The sequence below is a fragment of the Rhinatrema bivittatum genome, chromosome 6, assembly GCF_901001135.1.
Source record: "Rhinatrema bivittatum chromosome 6, aRhiBiv1.1, whole genome shotgun sequence".
NCBI classification, from domain to species: domain Eukaryota; kingdom Metazoa; phylum Chordata; class Amphibia; order Gymnophiona; family Rhinatrematidae; genus Rhinatrema; species Rhinatrema bivittatum.
Window position 1 is genome coordinate 101,721,526 of NC_042620.1, and position 20,118 is coordinate 101,741,643.

General features: G+C 48.2%; 1 protein-coding gene across 9 annotated transcripts in view; it reads right to left on the bottom strand.

Moving 5' to 3' along the window:
* LOC115093628 (sodium channel protein type 2 subunit alpha-like) overlaps positions 1-20,118 on the bottom strand; it is a 523,144-nt gene that overhangs the window by 494,965 nt on the left and 8,061 nt on the right. For all 9 annotated transcript variants that reach the window (XM_029605666.1, XM_029605660.1, XM_029605661.1 and 6 more), the window contains exon 3: positions 17,989-18,078. In XM_029605666.1, coding sequence (XP_029461526.1) covers positions 17,989-18,078 — 90 coding nt within the window. The remainder of the gene's footprint in view (positions 1-17,988; positions 18,079-20,118) is intronic.

Sequence of the window (20,118 nt, forward strand, 5' to 3'; positions counted from 1 at the left end):
AGTATTCTTCTCTGGTCCATGTTTATGACACTCTGATCCAAGCCGCCCATTTGTCATCGAGGTAGACACATCCGCCAGCGGGGCCAGTGCGGTACTAAGCCAGTACTCCTCCAAGGGTACACTTGTACCGTGTTCTTTTAATTCTCATAAATTTTCGCCCGTGGAGCAGAACTACACCATTGGTGATCGTGAACGCCTAGCTGTCAAACTAGCACTCCAGGAGTGGTGCCCTTGGCTGGAAGGCACCCAACACAGATTTACTGTATTCACAGATCACAAGAATCTGGAGCACAATTGTTAAATCCTAGACAATTGTTAAATCCTAGACAAGCCCGCTGGGCACAATTGTTAAATCCTAGACAAGCCCGCTGGGCATTATTCTTCGAGCGATTCAACTTTGAGCTGTGCTACCGACCTGCCTCAAAAAGCCTTTGCGCAGACGCACTCTCTCGAGCCTGAAGACCCCCCAGACATCCCAAGACACATCATTAATCTGGCCTGTGTGTCCCTTGCTGTGACAACAACAGTACCGGCTGGTAAAACGGTCATTCTGCGCCGACTGCGTGAATGTGTACTCCGCTGGGCCCATGATTCAAAACTAGCTGGACATCCTGGTCGAGCGCAAACCCTAGAAATCTTGAGACGCTTTTACTGGTGGCCCAGCATAGTAACAGACTCCCGCAACTATGTGGACTCATGTCCAATATGTGCTCAACAAAAGCCACCTACCAGTCGGCCATGGGGACTTCTCCAGCCACTTCCAGCACCCAATGAACCTTGGTCCAGTATATCAATGGATTTCATCACTGATCTTCCTTCTCTCAAAACAACACTGTCATCTGGGTCATCATCGACCGCTTCTCCAAGATGGGACACTTCATTCCACTCCGGAGCCTTCCATCGGCCCCTGAACTTGCCAAGCTGTTCCTGAGGCATATCTTCTGCCTACATGGGCTTCCTAAAGAAATCGTATTGGCCAGAGGTCTGCAGTTCACCGCGAAGTACTGGCGATCCTTATGTTAAAAATTTAACATTCAGCTAAGTTTCACCTCAACATAGCACCCTCAGGCGAACGGCCAAGCCGAAAGAACTAACCGGACCTTGAAAGCCTTTCTAAGATCTTATATAAATGACCAACAGGACAATTGGGCCGACTTACTCCCCTGGGCCGAACTATCACATAATACACATCTTGCTGCCGCCACAGACGTCTCCCCATTCTCAGTGGTATGTGGACGCCAGCCACGACTACCCTTGCCTGTACCACTCTCTGTGCCTTCGCCAGCAGCGCAGTTCACTGCGCAAAGTATCTGCAATGTGTGGAATCAAGTAAAAGAAAGACTCACTCAAGACGCAGAATGTTCAAAGAGGATTGTTGTCGCTCATAGGCGGTCAACTCCACTCTTTAGACCCGATCAAAAGGTATGGCTAAGTACCAAGCACATTAGACTGCGACTCCCCTCATTTCGTCTGGCACCAAAATATATTGGACCTTTTCCTATCTTCTGGAGAGTAGGAGCAGTTACCTACCAGCTACAATTGCCACGATCCCTGGGTATCCACAATACCTTCCACATTTCGCTGCTAAAGTCACTCGTGCTCTCCTGGCCTTCCCGCAAAGATCCTCCTCCGCCACAAGTATCCGCCGAGCCAGATCATGCCCTCCAGGTAAGAGAGGTCCTTGACGTACATCGACGTCGAGGCCGTTGGGAGTACCTTCTCTCCTGGGAGGAGTATGGGGCCGAGGAGAACTCCTGGGAGCCCTCACAAAATATTCTCGATAAAGACCTTCTAAAGCCTTTCACAGATTACATCCTGACAAGCCTCGTCCGAGGAGGGGGAGGCCTAGAAAGGGGGGGGAGGGGGGTACTGTTGCGCTTCCCTTCCGAGTACGGCCCACACCCGGGCCTAATCACCTCTCTAAGACCTCTGTGGGTCCTGGGTCAGCCTCCCCAGCAGCACCAGTGCATCCAGCTAGGCCTCGGCATCCCGCTGCAGCGGTCACCGGGCCTTCCTCCTCTAGCCAGGCTTCATAGCGGGGATCAGCGTCCTCCATGGCGTCGGCCCAGCCCCTAGGCGTGCGAGCGCGGACCGCCCGGCCTCTTAAAGGGCATGGGGCAGATCCCAGCTCCATGGCGCCCCCTGATTAGTCTCAGCATAAAAGGAAGTTCCTACCATCACTTCCTTGCCTTGGCAATCGGGTTGATCACATCGTGATTTCTAGTTTGCCTATGCATTCCAGTCTGTGTTCCAGTCTCGTTCCAGCCTTGTTCCAGTCCTGTTCCAGTCTCGTTCCAGTCCTGTTCCAGTGTCCTTCTATTCCAGCATCCTTCTATTCCAGTCCTCCTGTTCCAGCGTCCTTCCATTCCAGCATCTTCTAGTTCCAGCATCCTTCTGTTCCAGGGTCCTTCTGTTCCAGGGTCCTTATGTCTCCTCGGCTCCCCAGGTAGTACCTCTCGGAATGTCTTCTCGGTACTGACCTCGGCCTTTTCTTGACTACGTTGATCGCTGCCTGCCTCTAACCTTCTGCCTGTTTCTACGACCACGTCTGCACGCTGCCTGGAACTGACCTCTGCCTGAACACGACCATGCCTGACTGTCTCCTGGAACCTGACCTCTGCTTTGGCTGACTATCCACAGACTGATTACTGGCTCTGACCCTTGCATTGGCTGACCACGCTTCCTTGACTCTGGCCTTGATCCTTGCCATACATTCAGAGACTCTCTTTTGGCCTTCTCAGGCACCCTGGACTTGTGGCCTGAATATCGACCGCGCGCCCTTGATCGTGGTGGGCACACCTCTAAACTTTCTCTCAAGGAGATCCTGCGAGGCCCACCTGACCAGGCAGCCCGGGTACCCAAGGGCTCAAACCGAGGGAACCCCGGATTGCTAGTGGCGAAGCTCCAACTAGCCTCTGTCTCCTCTTGTGCTCTGACTCCTAGTGGCAGGCGCTCTCTGGGTCCGACCAGGGAGCCTACCAATCCTGCACTAGGCCAAGGGTCCACCTCCCAGCGCAACAGGAAGCATATAAATATTAAAAAGTGTGGCGGACAGTGAAGATCCCTGAGGGACACCATGAAGTAAATTAATTTGATCTGATTCCTTGTCATTTATTTTTACTTTATATGATCTATTAGCCAGATAAGATTTGAACCACTGAAGTGTAATATCATTTAAACCTATTTCTCTTAGTCTGTCAAGTAAGGTGTTGTGATTAACCGTATCAAAAGCTCAGATATGTCAAGCATAACTAACAGATAGGTTTGTCCATTGTCTAAACCTCTCAGGACAGTGTCCTGAAGGGAGACCAGGAGAGTTTCTGTGCTATAGAATTTTCGGAATCCAAACTGAGAGGGGTAAAGTATATTGTGCGTTTCTAAATGTTCTGTAAGCTGTTTATTGACCACTTTTTCTAGGATTTTAGAGAGGAAAGGTAGGTTGGAGATAGGTCTAAAATTGTTAGTTTGAGATTTTTTCAGGATTGGTTTCACTATGGCACATTTAAGGATATACAGAAAAGAACCTTGGTTTAATGAAAGGTTAATAATATCAGATATGGGTTTGGCAATTAGATTGGGTATTGTCTTTAATAATTTGATAGAAATGACGTCCAGAGGGTGGCTAGCAGGGTTCATATTTTTTATGATGCACTCAATCTCAGTTAAAGAAATATTATCAAATGCTGACCATATCTGACTGGATTCCTGAAAACGTATATTTTTTAGCAAGTTGAGAGTTTTGTCTCTGAACAAATTTGCGATCTCATCACACTTTCTTTCAGAGATATTATGTGAAATTGAATTAAATGAGGAGTTGGTTAGATCAGCTATGTATGAGAATAGTGCTCTCGGATTATATTGGTAGTTGTGGAGTTTATATGCATAATAATCTCTTTTAAACTTATTTATACTAGCTTTATATTTAGTAGCAAGATCCTGTATTTACTTAATGTTATAGTGGTAGGGTTCTTTCGCCATTTCTTTTCTGCGTTCCTTAGGGAACGCTTCATTGATTTAAGCTCAGGGGTATACCAGGGGGATCTGTGTTTATTATTATCTTTTATTTCTTTTTTAATTATAGGACAGCAAGTGTCGGCTACATTTTTTGTAAGTAAATTCCAGGAGTTTGTGGCATTTACAATATTGGACAAGTCTAGGTTTTCCAAAGCCTTTGGTATGAGTTCTATTAGTGGTTCTATTAGTTCGTCTAAATGACATGGTATCCTGTATTCTATAATTATTATTTTTATTTATTTTATATTCCTCTTTTCACACTTTTTCAGCACTTCAAAGCGGATTATATTCAGGTACTGTAGTATTTTCCCTAACCCCAGAGGGCTTACAATCTAAGTTCAAGGTAGAAGGTATTTCGCATTTGGATGAAGTATCTTGAGATTTGTAGAGATTAACCAGTGGTCTGACCAGGGAATTGATAAGATGTGGGAGTAAATGGAGTTTCTACTTGAGAATTGATGAATATAAGATCCAGTGTGTGACCAGGCCTATGAGTTGGAAGATTTATGATTTGCTGAAAACCTATAGCATACAAGGCGGATAAGAATGCTTCACAGTTGGAGGATAAAGGGACCGCATCCACATGCAAGTTAAAGTCTCCAAGTATAACTGCAGGGAGATCTATGTTTATATTATTCACAATAAATTCAATTAATGGAGAGACATTAACATCTAATAATCCCAGGGGGGCATAAATTAAACAAATTTATAAATGATTTGATTTTAGTTAAGTAATTTCAAAATGGGTGGGAATGTCCACTGGTTGAAGGGCTAGTTTAAATTCCTTTTTTATCAACATCATTAAGCCTCTGCACCTTTTGTTAATTCTGGGGACGGAGTAGATGTCATATACATTTTTTGGCAATTGATTTATTAGCACAGTATCTGATTTTTTGAACCATGTTTCTGTTACTTCACAAAAGGCAGGATTCTTTTCTAGTAAAAGATCTGTAAAGACTGGCATTTTTTTAACAAGACATTGGGCATTGACTGGTATTACTGATAACATTGATAACCCAGGATTGTTGAATTAGTAATTAAAGGAATGGGGGTGAGAATTCTCGGTTTATGGTATGATTTTGATTTGCTAAATCTGAGATTCTGTCTGGAGAGCGTGATGATTGAGAGTATTTGAGCGTTTTCCATGGTTATGGCTGTCTCCTTGAAGTTCAAGGCAGAATGAAGACTTGATTGCTCCTTGCAATGCACTATGAGTCACCTGCCCAAAGATGAATAGAACAATCCCTTTTTTTTTGGGGGGGGGGGGGGTTTGCTTAAACAAGCACAAAGCAATTTAATGCAGCAATATCAATATCTAGGAAAATATAGATTTAAGGCTAACACTACAAAGAAAACAGAAAAATATAACCAAGAAACCCTCTAAAATAAAGATAAATTAAATTTTATCTTTGCTGGTCCCAATAATCTGTAGTTATGGCTTTCTCCTTGAAATTCAAAACAGATTCAAACCACAGTAAAAGCTGGGAATGGATTGGTTCCCTTGGGCCGGGATAGTCGAGTAGTGGGAGGAGTTTGGGTTATTTTGGGCGTCAGGCACAGCAGTGCAAGTGACACTAGCCCTGCTATAATTGCTGCAGCTGCATCCCACCCGCCCATAAGAAAATTATTCCTTACCTGCTAATTTTCGTTCCTGTAGTACTAAGGATCAGTCCAGACGGTGGGTTATGTCCCCCGTCCAGCAGATGGAGTCAGAGCAAACTTCGAAGGGTGTTGGCATATAAGCTGGTGCACCCTCCCTAGGTCCTCAGTATCGAGAATATCAAAGCCAAGACAGAGCACATGACAGACAGAGAAGGATGGATCAAGCACATTCGCAATTGAAACCGTAGAAATGTAAAAACAATGCAACTTGCAAAGAGAACTGTCAAAGTGGTAAGAATAAACGAACAACAGAACCGAAGGAATCGTAGGACAGGAGAGGAAATATACGAGCAGGTGTCCCCCTATGTCCCAGTAAGACCAGGGTGGGCGTCTGGACTGATCCTTAGTACTACAGGAACGAAAATTAGCAGGTAAGGAATAATTTTCTTTTCCCTGTACGTACCAGGATCAGTCCAGACGGTGGGATGTACCAAAGCTTCCCTAAACTGGGTGGGTCCCTAAAGACCCTGCTCGAATTACCCTGTCCCCAAAGGAACCGGAATCAGATACCGGCAAGTGTAGCCGGTAATGTTTCAAGAACGTGTGCAGAGACTTCCAAGTCGCTGCTCGACAGATTTCCTGAAGGGAGACATGTTGAGACTCCGCCCAGGACGTGGCCTGGGTGCGCAAGGAATGAGCCTTCATCCCTGCCGGAGGATCCCTACCGGTGCCTATGTACGCAGAGACCACCGCTTCCTTGAGCCATCTAGCTATAGTATCTTTGACGCTTGATGACCTCTTTTATTCCCGGACCAGAGCACGAAGAGATGATCGGATGCCCGGAATTCGTTGGTCACCTCCAGGTAGTGTGGGAGAATGCGCTTTACGTCTAGGCGCCGGAGCGACTTGGGGGCATCCGACGGGAATGCTGGTAGCTCCACCGCCTGGTTCAAGTGAAACGACGAGACCACCTTAGGCAGGAACGAAGGAACTGTCCGAATGGAGACTACCGAGTCCGTGAAACGCAGGAAGGGCTCCCTACAAGAGAGCGCCTGAAGCTCAGAGATGCGCCTCGCCGATGCTATGGCCACCAGGAATACCGCTTTCAGAGTGACGTCCTTGAGAGAGGCCTGACGTAGCGGTTCGAAGGGAGGCCCCACTAGGGCCCGAAGAACCAGATTGAGATTCCAGGAGGGATAAGGGAGACGCACCGGCGGCCGCAGGTGCTTGACCCCCTTGAGGAACCTCGAAATGTCTGGGTGAGAAGATGGATCTGGCCTTCCCGTGGTGCGCGCTAGGGAAGCCAGCGCCGAAACTTGTACACGCAGAGAATTGTAGGAGAGACCTTTCTCCAAACCCTCCTGGAGGAACGCCAGGGTCTGCTGTAGCGAGGCCGTGGTCGCGTAAGCACCGTGTCCGGAACACCAGCCCTCAAACACCTTCCACACCCGCACATAAGCGACCGATGTCGAGGTCTTACACGCTTTGAGGAGGGTGTCTACAACGGGGACTGCGTAGCCCTTGTGCAGGAGACTCTGCCTCTCAAAAGCCAGGCCGCAAGACAGAAGTGTTCCGCCTGGTCCGAAAATACCGGCCCCTGACGAAGCAGCCGAGGCAGGTGCGAGAGCTGAAGGGGACCGTCCACCACAATGTTGAGCAGGTCTGCGAACCATGGCCGCCGCAGCCATTCTGGAGCCACTAGAAAGCAAAATTGCTTACCTTGTAATAATTGTTATCCCAGGACAGCAGGATGTAGTCCTCACATATGGGTGACGTCACTGAACGGAGCCCAGGCGGGAAAGCTTTCTGTCAAAGTTTCTAGAAACTTTTGACTGGCCCTGTGAGGCCACTGAGCATGCCAAGCATGCTATGATATTCTCTGCCACAGGTGTCTCTCTTCAGTCTGTTATATAGCATAAAGCGTTAGCAAAAATAAAATAATAAATGTATGAGGCCCAACTCCGCGGGGTGGCGGGTGGGTTCTGTGAGGACTACATCCTGCTGTCCTGGGATAACACCTATTACAAGGTAAGCAATTTTGCTTTATCCCAGGACAAGCAGGATGCTAGTCCTCACATATGGGTGAATAGCAAGCTAGAGGCTGAGTCATTTTGTATTGAGGCAACAGTGTAGTATTGCTGTTGAAATGAGTCAGCCGAAGATGAGAGAACACTGGATGTCGAAGGAGTTGGGATTAAACTGGAAACAAGTTCTTTAAGACAGATTGTCCATAGGCTGAATCTTGTCGTCCTTCTTTGTCTAAGCAGTAATGAGCTGCAAAAGTGTGAAGAGAACTCCATGTTGCTGCTTTGCAGATGTCTAGAATTGGCACTGAACGAAAATGTGCTACTGATGTTGACATTGCTCTTACTGAATGTGCCTTTACTCGCCCTTGAAGAGGGAGGCCTGCTTGTTCATAGCAGAACTCTATGCAATCTGCTATCCAATTGGATAGGGTATGTTTACCCACTGCTTTACCCGGTTTGTTTGGGTCATAAGAAACAAAAAGCTGAGTGGATTTTCTGTGGACTGCAGTACGGTTTAAATAGAAAGCAAGTGTACGCTTGCAGTCCAGGGTGTGTAAGGCTGTTTCTCCTGGATGGGAATGAGGCCTTGGAAAGAAAGTAGGTAAATTTATAGATTGATTCAAGTGGAATTCCGTAACTACTTTGGGAAGGAATTTTGGGTGTGTATGGAGAACCACTCTGTCATGTAGGAACTTTGTATAAGGTTCGTATGTGACAAGTGCTTGTAACTCACTAACCCTTCTAGCTGAGGTAATGGCTATGAGGAAGATAGTCTTCCATGTGAGAAATTTAAGATTACAAGAGTCGATGGGTTCGAAAGGAGAACGCATGAGTCTTGTTAGAACCAAATTCAGATCCCAGCTTGGGACAGGTTTTCGAATTGGTGGTTTCAAGTGAGTTAAACCTCTCATAAATCTATTTACGAGAGGTTGTGTGGAAATAGGTGCATCTCCTATCTTGTTATGGTAAGCAGAGATTGCACTTAAATGTACTCTTACAGATGAAGTCTGAAGACCAGAGTCCAACAGATGGTATAAGTATTCCAGTAGAAAAGCTGTGGGGCAAGTGAAAGGATTTATATCTTTTGCTGAGCACCAGAAAGTGAATCTCTTCCATTTAGAAGAATAGTTCTTTCTTGTGGAAGGTTTACGTGAAGCTATAAGCACTTGAGATATATGGGATGAAAGATTGAGTGGTTGTAATATTAAGCTTTCAACATCCATGCTGTCAGGGATAGGGACTGAAGGTTGGGATGGCGCAACCAGCCCTGGTCCTGAGTTATGAGAGTGGGATCCCTGACTGAGAGGTCTAGGAGTGTGGGAAACCATATTTGTCGAGGCCAATGTGGGGCTATGAGTATCATGGTCCCTTTGTCTTGCTGTAGCTTTACTAGAGTTTTGGTTATAAGCGGTATTGGAGGATACGCATATAGTAGGCCTGAGTTCCAAGGGCGAGCAAAAGCGTCCTTGGCTGGTTGATGGTTCTGTTTGTGTAGAGAACAGAATTTGTCCACTTTGTGATTCAGATGTGAAGCAAAGAGGTCTATTGTTGGTTGACCCCAACGCTGAAATATCCTGGTTGCTACTGCAGTATCCAGGGACCATTCGTGTGGCTGGAATTGACGACTGAGTCGATCCGCTACTACGTTGTGTATGCCTGTCAGATAAGTGGCTCGTAGGAACATTGAATGATTCAGGGCCCAGCCCCAAATTTGTGCAGCTTCTTGACAAAGGAGATACGAGCCCGTACCTCCCTGTTTGTTGATGTACCACATGGCTACTGTGTTGTCTGTTTGGATGAGAACAGTCTTGTGGGAAAGGCAGTCCTGGAATGCATGCAGTGCATAACGTATCGCTCGAAGCTCCAGAAAATTGATTTGATATGTCGCTTCGAGTTTTGTCCAAGTCCCTTGAGTGTGGAGATTGTCTATATGAGCTCCCCATCCCAAGGTGGATGCATCTGTAGTTAAAGTTATCTGTGGGACTGGTTGTTGGAAAGGTAGGCCTTTGCACAGGTTGTCTTTGTTGGTCCACCAAAGTAGAGATGATCTCAGTTGGTGGATCACTTGAATTGGATAATGAAGTGGTTGAATGGCTTGAATCCATTGTGACCTTAAAGTCCATTGGGTAACTCGCATGGCTAGCCGTGCCATAGGAGTAACATGAACTGTGGAGGCCATGTGACCTAGCAGTATGAGAAACTGATGAGCTATGGTTTGTGTCATTAAGGAAATGGACTTTGCTAGTAGAATGAGGGCCTCTGCTCGATCCATAGGTAGAAGTGCCTTTGCTAGATCTGTGTTCAACTCTGCTCCTATGAATTGAAGTAGATGAGTTGGAGTAAGATGGGATTTTTGATAATTGATGAGAAACCCCATGGAGTGAAGTAGAGCAATTGTCCTGTTGAGAGAAGTTATTGCTCCTTTTTGAGATGGACTCTTTATGAGCCAGTCGTCTAGATATGGAAAAACATGGACACCTTCTTTGTGCAAGTGTCCTGCTATTACTGCTAGACATTTGGTGAAGACTCTTGGAGCAGACGCTAGTCCAAATGGTAGAACTCTATATTGGTAATGTTGATGGAGTACCATGAAGCGCAGGTACTTGCGATGAGGAGGGTATATTGGAATGTGAGCATAAGCATCTTGAAGATCCAGAGAACAAAGCCAGTCCCTTGCTTGAAGAAGTGGAAGTATGGTGCCTAGAGAAACCATTCTGAATTTTTCTCTCTTTAGAAATTTGTTGAGATTTCTGAGGTCTAGGATAGGACGTAGGCCTCCGGTTTTCTTTGGAATGAGGAAATATCTGGAGTAGAATCCTCTGCCTTTCTGTGACCGGGGCACTGGTTGAATGGCCTTGGATCTCAGAAGGGTGGATAATTCTTTTTGTAATTGATGAAGTTGAGAGTTTTGTTGTTGGCAGAATGTTGGTGGACATTCTGGAGGAATGGAAGTGAAATTTAGTTTGTAACCTCGGGCGACTATGGAAAGAACCCATTGATCTGAGGTTATGTTTTGCCAATTTGTGTGAAAGAGGGATATTCTGCCTCCCACTGGAAGATTTGGCTTGGGATTGCAAGGTAGAATTTGTCCTCTGGTGTAATTCTCAAAAGCCTGTTGCAGGCCCTGTTTGTGCAGGAGCTTGTGGACGAGCCGGTCTGGGTTGTCTGGCTTGGGATCGTTGTGTTGGCCTGGTAGATCTACCCCTATTTGCTTGTTGATAATACCTGCGAGGCCTGTAATAAGAGCGTCTTACATCTCTACGTGGAGGACGACGAGAAGTTTGGTTTGCAGGTTCTTGAGGGGTTTGAGACAGTTGTTTAAGGGTCTCCGTGTGATCTTTCAGCTGTTGTACCGCCTCTTGAATTTTATCTCCAAAGAGATTGTCCCCAAGACAGGGAAGGTCTACAAGCTTATCTTGAACCTCAAGCCTGAGGTCAGATGCTTTGAGCCAGGCCCACCGGCGAGCAGTGATTCCTGCTGCTGCTGTTCTTGAAGCAGTTTCAAAGTTATCATACACTGCTCTTACTTCGTGTTTCCCTGCTTCAAGACCTTTCGATATGATTGCTTGAACAGGCTCTTGAAATTGTGTGGGTAAGGAAGTGATGTACTGTTCCATCTCTTTCCAGAGATTTCTCTGGTGTTGAGTTATGTAGAGCTGATATGCAGATATTTTTGTACTCAGCATGGAACTCTGGTAAATTTTCTTACCCATTGTGTCCAGGAACCTGTGGTCCCTGCCTGGTGGGATGGAGGAATGTGGGCGCACACGCTTAGATTTTTTCTGTGCTGATTCTACCACAACAGACTGGTGTGGCAATTGCTGTTTTTGGTACCCTGGAGCTGGCTGAACAATGTAGGTGGTTTCCACTCTCTTGTTTACTGCAGGGATTGAAGCTGGGTGTTCCCAGATTCTCTTCTGAAGATCCAGCAAGACTTCGTGTACAGGTACTGCTAATACCTGTTTGGGTGGATCCACGAACTGTAACACTTCAAGCGTTTGTGCTCTTGTGTCTTCCTCGGCAGTCAACTTAAATGGAATGGAATCAGACATAGTTTGTATGAATGATGAGAAGGAAAGATCTTCTGGGGGTGACTTCTTCCTTCTGTCAGGGGAAGAAGGGTTAGACATGAACTCCTCTGAAGAAAATTGAGAGGGTTCATCATCCCAGGAGTCTTCTGAATCTTCCCTATAAGTTGACTGGGTTGTTGGTGCTGGTGGGATATGAAGTCCGGAAGGCCCAGGTTGAGGATCATCGATGAAAGTTTCTGCAGATGTTCTTGGGGTGATAGGCGGTAATTTGTCGATGACAGTCTGGTACCTTTGTAGAAGGTGACGGTAAAAAGCCTCATCTTGTATTTCTGTAGGCTGATCTGGTGGTGGTAGGGATGCTGTCGATGGAATCATCGATGGAATTTGAAATAACATCGATGTGGATTGTGTTTAGAGCCTTGGTGTTGTGGTGATGAATCCCGTCAAGGATCTTGAAATGAAAGATATTGTAGTCATCGGTGTTATCACCGGCATCGATGTTGTAGGAAAAAACATCGGCATTGATACCGAGGATGTAGGTATCGGCATCGATGAGAGAGTTATCGGCATCGATGTTAAAGTCATCGGCATCGATGCGGGGGGCATCGGCATCGATGCTGGCGGCATCGGCATCGATAATGAGGGTATCGGCATCGATATCGAGGGTATCGGCATCGACCCAGAGGTCGGCATCGACAGGCCTGTCGGTATTTGTTGCTCCTGTAGAGCTTGTAGGACAGCTTGTCTAATAAGTGTAGACAATTCTGGCTGTGAAGACACCGATGGTGTGCGCAGTGGCGGTGCCGCGATGTCCATAGATGACGTCGTAGGTATTGGTGACTGTGAAGGCCCAACCACCGATGTATCTTGATGTTTAGGCCGCTTTGGCATCGATTCGTCCTGGGACACCGATGCGGACCATGATCGATGTCGATGGCGATGTTTGGCTTTTGAACAGTCTGTCGACTTAGTGGAGATCACAGATGATGGCAAGGACGGATGATCACCGGAGCCATCCGGACGCGGTTTTTTCAGTAAAACTTTCTTTGTTGCTCCTGCCGGAGACGACCTCGGTGCTTTTGAGGAAGAAGGGATTAGCTGAAGAGAAAAAAGGTGTTCCATCTTCTCTTGTCTGGCTTTTCTTCCCTTAACTGTCATTTCTGCGCATTTGGTACATGTGCTGACGTCGTGTTGTTCCCCGAGGCACAGTACACATTCCAAATGCGGATCAGTGATGGACATATTTCGGTTACATACCGGACATTTTTTGAAACCGGTCGCCATTTTCGATCGACGGCCGTCGATGAAACGAACGTGTGTTTGTAAAACATTTTCAGCCGAAAATTATTACAAGACAGTACTCACCAGCCGGCGAGGCAGAGACTTCCCCGTGACAGAGAATATTTAGAGAAAACTGACTTTTCAGTCAAAAAAGAGATTCCCGACTAAGGGCTATCAGTCCGCGGTGCGAATGGCAGCGCGGAAAAGTGAAGACTGAAGAGAGACACCTGTGGCAGAGAATATCATAGCATGCTGGGCATGCTCAGTGGCCTCACAGGGCCAGTCAAAAATTTCTAGAAACTTTGACAGAAAGCTTTCCCGCCTGGGCTCCGTTCAGTGACGTCACCCATATGTGAGGACTAGCATCCTGCTTGTCCTGGGATAATTACTGCTCCTTGGTGGGTCTCTATCCTCCGTAGGACCTTGCCAACCAGAGGCCACGGAGGGAAGACATACAGCAGGAGCCGGGGCGGCCAGGGGAGAACCAGGGCGTCCACCCCTTCTGCGCCGTGTTCCCTTCTTCGACTGAAGAACCGGGGAGCTTTCGCGTTGGAGGACGTTGCCATGAGATCTATTGAGGGCGTCCCCCAGCGCCGTGTAATGAGAAACATCGCTTCGTTGGAGAGGGCCCATTCTCCGGGGTCCAACATCTGACGACTCAAATAGTCCGCTTGAATGTTGTCTACCCCGGCGATGTGTGAGGCCCCCAGGCGGTCGAGGAAAAGTTCCGCCCAGGCCATCAGTCGTGCAGCTTCGAGGGCCACTTGACGGCTCCTGGTGCCTCCTTGCCGGTTGATGTAGGCCACCGTGGTCGCATTGTCCGAGAGGACACACCGCCCGGCGTCGTAGCAGGGGCAAGAAATGTATGAGCACCAGACGCACCGCTCTGGTCTCCAGGCGATTGATCGGCCAGGTTGCCTGTTCCTTTGTCCACTGACCCTGGGCCGAACTTCGGTGACAAACCGCCCCCCAACCGGTCAGACTGGCATCGGTAGTGACCACCACCCAATCCGGTGTCTCCAGAGGACAACCTTGAGCCAAGTTCCTTGGGTCCAGCCACCACCGCAGGCTGTTCCTGGTGGTCCGGGGAAGAGGGAGTACCGCCTGGTAATCCCGAGAGACTGGCTTCCACCGCGAGAGCAGGGCCATTTGCAGAGGTCTCAGGTGCGCAAAGGCCCACGGTACTAGATCGATTGCGAAAGCCATAGATCCTAGGATTTGAAGGTAAAACCACGCTGTGTGGTCCGGAAGAGACGCAAAACGAAGGATTTGATCTTGCAGTGCTTGGGCCTTGTCTGGGCGGAGGAAGACCTTGCCCTGGGCCTTGTCGAAGCGTGCCCTGAGGAAGTCCAGTTGTTGAGACAGAAGTAGACTGATCTTGCTGAAGTTGACCACCCAGCCGAGGGACTGGAGGAAGCACACTACCCTGTCGACCACCGCCTGCCCCTGCAAGAAGGTCTTTGCCCAAATGAGCCAATCGTCCAGGTAAGGGTGGACCAGGATCCCTTCTCGACGTAGTGCGGCTGCCACTACCACCATGACCTTGGTGAAAGTTCTGGACGCGGTCGCCAGACCAAAGGGTAGGGCCTGGAACTGAAAGTGTTGACTCAGAATCTTGAAGCGAAGGAACATGCGATGGGCCGGTAGGATAGGAATGTGCAGATAGGCCTCCGTCAGGTCCAGGGAGGCTAGGAACTCCCCCTGATGCACCGCCGCAATGACTGAGCGGAGAGTTTCCATGCGGAACCGGGATATCCGTAGCACCTTGTTGACTTCCTTGAGGTCTAGGATGGGACGAAAGGAGCCGTCCTTTTTGGGCACCACGAAGTAAATCGAATAATGCCCCAAGCCCACCTTTCCGGAGGGGACGGGCGAGATGGCTCCGAGGTCCAGAAGTCTGTCCAGCGTGCGCCGTACCCCCAGGCGCTTGGGACTTGACCCACAGGGTGAGAAGATGAACCTGTCTTTGGGAAGCCGCACAAATTCCAATGCGTAGCCGTGCCTTAGAATATCCAGGACTCACTGGTCCGTGGTGATGTTGGCCCACTCCTCGTAGAACAAGGCGATGCGCCCTCCAATCCGAGGTAGAGAGGAGTGGGCTGGCCTGGCATCCTTGGGGAGGCTTGCCAGAGGCTCCCTGCACCGGAGAGTCCCTGGGCGATCTGCGGCCATGAAAGGGCCGGGGCCACGATTATGACCTGGCAGAGGGAGTCCTAGGGCCTTGCTGCCTGGAGCCCCGAAATCGACGTTGGGCGCGGGAACGGTTCCTGGAAGCGGAAGAAGACGGACGATATGATCGCTGACGGTCCTCGGGGAACCAATGGACCAAATTTCCCCCCAGGGATTTGATGATCTAGTCGAGATCTTCGCCGAAGAGAAACCTGCCCTTGAAGGGCAGGGCCCCCAGGCTAGATTTGGACGAGGCGTCCGCCGCCCAATTTCGTAGCCACAACAGACGCCTGGCGGACACCGCCGATACCATAGTTCTTGCTAGGACCCGCAGCAAATCATGAAGGGCATCTGCCCCGTAAGCAATGACGGCTTCCAAACGATCCGCTTGAGCAGCTTCCTCCAGTGGCAATTGTTGAGAAGTGAGGAGCTGCTGTACCCACCGAAGACCGACTCTCTGAGTAAGAGAGCCGCAGATGGCTGCGCGAACCCCCAGCGCCGAGACCTCAAAAATCTTGAGGCAGACCTCCAGTTTTCTGTCCTGTAGATCCCGGAGGGCTGTGCCCCCCGTTACCGGAATCGTGGTTCTCTTCGTGACGGCGGAGACCGCTGAGTCAACCTTGGGGACCTTAAGGAGATCCAGAAAGTCTCCAGGGAGAGGATAGAGCTTGTCCATTGCCCTGCCGACCCGGAGAGATGCCTCCGGCGTGTCCCACTCTCTCACCAGTAGCTGGAGAAACGAATCATGGATTGGGAAGGTCCGTGCCAAGGGACGCAGTCCTGCCAAGACAGGGTCCTCCTTTTTGCTAGAGGAGGCTACGGAGAGAGCCGGGGGGCCCGGCGGCTCGACGGGAGCATCGAGGTCTAATTCCTGGAGGACGTGAGGAATGAGGTCCGCCAATTCTTCCTTACGAAAGATCCGTAGGACACGCGGATCGTCACACTCTAGGTGTGCTGCTAGGAGCGTGTCATCATCTGCCGTCGACGCCAGGTCACTCCCTGGGTCCGGGGATGGAGCCACCCCACTCAGTGGTAGGGCCAGGTGTACCCTGGGACCCCCCCCCCCACGGCTCCCGGTGTTGGGCCCACCGCGCCGGCGATCCGGGGCACCTTAGCGGGCGTGGGATCCGTCAATAACCCCCCCGGCGGCTGCAGACTCTGAAGATATGTCTGATGCATTAGGACTACGAAGTCGGCCGAAAAACCGGTTGGCAGCGGGGGGGGGGGGGAGGGAGTGGGGGGTTCCTGGGGGGCCCCAGGGTGGCTAGGGGAGGACCCGGGTCCCGAATCGGCGTCGACCGTGGAGAAAAATCCTGCTGAGTCTCTTCAGCATCTGAAACAATGCAGCCCTCCAGTTCTAAAATGGCCACCGTTCCCGCCAAAGGAGGGGGCGGGGCTATCCCCTGAGGCCCGCGGTGCTCCGACGAGCGCGGCGGCGAGGTTGCCGGGGGAGCAGAGCTGGTCTCCCCCCCAGGGAGACACCTGCCGCAGGAACCATCCCGCGATCCGCCCTGCCCGGGGCCGCCCCAGGAAGGACACCGAACACGCTGCATCGCGCGGGCCCGGGAGGCGGATCAACGGCGCAGAGGCCAGAGAAGCCGGGGAAGCATGCCGCGGGAGGAGCGGGCTCGGCTCGCCCAAGCTCGACTCAACAAGCCCTCCCCTCAGGAGCGGCAGGGGAAATGGGACCTCCGTGCCGCTTCGGCCCCGGGAAATGGAGCGTCGCAGGGCCGAGGGGGAGGGGACCGACCGCGGCGAGGAGGAGGGGAGAGACTGGCCCCACCAGCATCCACCCCCTCAGTACAGAATCCACTGTGCTGCAAAACAAAATAACAGCGCAAAACTTACCCCCAAAGGAAAAGAACAGAGAGAGGGACTGGGAAAGAAAAACAGTCCTGATGGCAAGCCAAAACAGGGGCTGCAAGGCCTGGGCAGGGAGCCCAGAGTGACTCCCAAGGTTTTCTTTTTTTTTTTTTAACCCAGGCCTGCTTGATCCAATCCTTAGAGGAATAATAGAAAGACGCACACAATGTGGAACAGAAGCCACTAACTAGGGGAAGCAATGGGTTCCCCTCCTCACATCTGCTGGAGTCAGAGAGATACTGAGGACCTAGGGAGGGTGCACCAGCTTATATGCCAGCACCCTTCGAAGTTTGCTTTGACTCCATCTGCTGGACGGGGGACATAACCCACCGTCTGGACTGATCCTGGTACGTACAGGGAACCCTAATTTGTTCTTGTTGTGTTTGAATATGGTTTGTATTGTCACAGCGGGGTAGGGAATGGGTAGACCTAGCTGACTGGAGTTCTGCCTGGTGCTGATCGGCTAGCTGACTTGACAGTGGTCATGTCAGGAATTCCTGGGAGAACTGGGTGCAGTTGTTCCACATACGGCTCCTTGCTGGATGGTGGCGGGGATCTACATGCACAGTTTCTTGCTGGGTGGTGGCGGGGGCCATGAGTATGTTTATTGTTAATATTAACATTCAGGCTGGGTAGCCTGGTGATGTCCATCTTGCTGGTCGGTGGCTGATAGACGTTGTGGTTTGATTGTTATTTTACATCTGGCTTGGGCTCCTGGTGGTTACTGGAAATAAAGGTGCAGCCTGTTATGACCCCATTATATTGTATGTATATTTTATTGTATGTTTTTTTCTGAAGGGATGGGCATGGGAAAAGCATAAGTCCTGACTACCCATATTATTGCAAACGATGGTTTGTGACTATCTGAAACAAAGTGTCATTCTAGCTATTCTCAGTGGTACATAAAGTTGTAAGCTATGAAAAGTCACAACAAGGAACAAAATATTTTAAATGTAAAGTTCTAATGCAAGAATAATTTTATAGAGATCATGTTCACTTACTCTACGTTCTTCGCCCAGTCTGGAGGGCTAGTCAAAGTCATAAATGCACAGTTGGTCAAAATAGTGCACATAATGAGCATGCTGAATAATGTAGACAACAGTCAAGGAATCTATGCCAGAAAGTCTTATAATGCAATGGAAGAAACATACATTTATATTTTAATTGGATCAGGCAAATATCTTAAATATCATCAATAATTTTGCAGAATTAGCTAGCAAAATGATTTCTAAATATATTATTAATCAGGTTCTTGTACATTACGGGGGTAATTTTGTTACAGCCTGCATAAGAAAAATAGCAAATATGCACACCAGTTTTCAAATTGAGCTTATGTGCATATGTTCACTTTGAAAATTATACCACCAAAATGTCCTGCCCACAATTACATCTGTTAATTTGTGTGCAGGAAAATTTGCAAGTATTCTTTTGAAAATCCATAAGTGTAAGTGCAAACTCCTTCCTAATTCTACCCCTAGGAACACATGCAGTCACTCCAGGTTAACTTAAGCACATTATAGGACATAAGGCTGTGTGCAAAAGCTTAACACTTTTTTCACATTTAATGTTTCAATGAATCTGTATTTGAACAGAAGTCAATACAATGACACAACCGTTACAGTGCACAAAGTTAAACACAAAAACAGATAAAGTGGAGAGCTACCGACCGGTGTGAAAGTGCATTACTAGAGGGAATAGATAGAAGAGAATACAAGTCTGTCAAAAATGCTTATAGCAAAAAGTCATTGAAAACAATTATAATTTTTTAATGAATGAAGAGTAAGCCAAAAATCATAATGCAAACATCTCAATATCCCAAATGGCTAACAAAGAAAAGTTTCACAAAAACAGGTAAAATAAGCAACAAGGAATTAACAATCCCTTGGCAGAGGCGTCCCCAGACACATGAAAGGCATTCTGGTTCTTCAAGATTTTTCTCCTGCCCCCTTAAGACAGCTAGTGTGAACCATGCCCTGTGTCAGGGGACTCTTATGTTGAACCAGATTCTGTTCACTTAGATATTCACTGAAACTACAATTTGACCAGGATGCCTAAACTTTTGCACACAACCGTTTGCGAGTAAGTTTACCCTAAAAAATGCCTTTGAAAATTACCCTCTACCTATGTCTGCTAAAGTTTACCAGGATTGAGAGGAGGCATTCCCAAGGCGGAGTTAGGGAGGGGATTGGATTTACGTGCATACTTTTGGAATTTCAAAAGTATATTAGTGGAATCATTTTCAAAGTAAGCATATGCATTTATTCACTTGTGGGTTGATTTTAAAAGTGTTGCTCGTGCAAAAACGCTCACATACGAACAATGTGGATTTTTTAAAAAGCCACAAAATACACGAGTATATACCTGTGTGCACGTGAAGACTAAGGGGTGGAAAAGGAGCAGGGCATGGGTGGGGCATAGGAGTTCTAGGGCAGGGCCAAGTCTTACGCACATAACTCCAAATTTTAAAAACTAAATCTACAGCGTGCGTACGCTAGACATCCATGTAACTTTACTGCTACTCCTGATGAGAAGCAAGTCTGTAGATCTCAAGTTTTAGGCCTTATAGGAAAGGGAGTGGGTCCAGCTCGACTGGGTAGCATGCAGGATGAAGAACCAGATGGGTCTGAAAGATCTCAATATTATCTTGACTAACTGGTGAACTAATTGGAAAATTAGGAAGGTGCCTTGCACAAGTATGTTTTAAAATTCATTAACATACGTGAGTAGAAGCCGACATGGTCCTATTAAAGGCACATGCGTGCTAGCTGTGCTCCAGTAACCTCTGAAAATTAGGAACATACTTATGTGCAGTTGGTGCAATTTAAACATATGCATGTAAGTGCGTGCACGATTAAACATTCTAGCGTATCCTCGCTCACATGTCGTTACTCGCATGTATGAGTGCACTCACACACGTTTTAAAATCAACCTCTTTGAAAATTGGTGTGGTTTATGCACACTTTGTCAATTTTCGTATGCATGCTTTTACAAACTTACCCCCAAACTGTACATCTCAGTACATCAGGTCACAGATAAATCATCACAATAGATAAACAGCTAGAATTCAATAATTCAGACTCTGTATTTCTAGAACAGCACGTTTTTAAGCATCCTTCCAGAAAATATGTTGC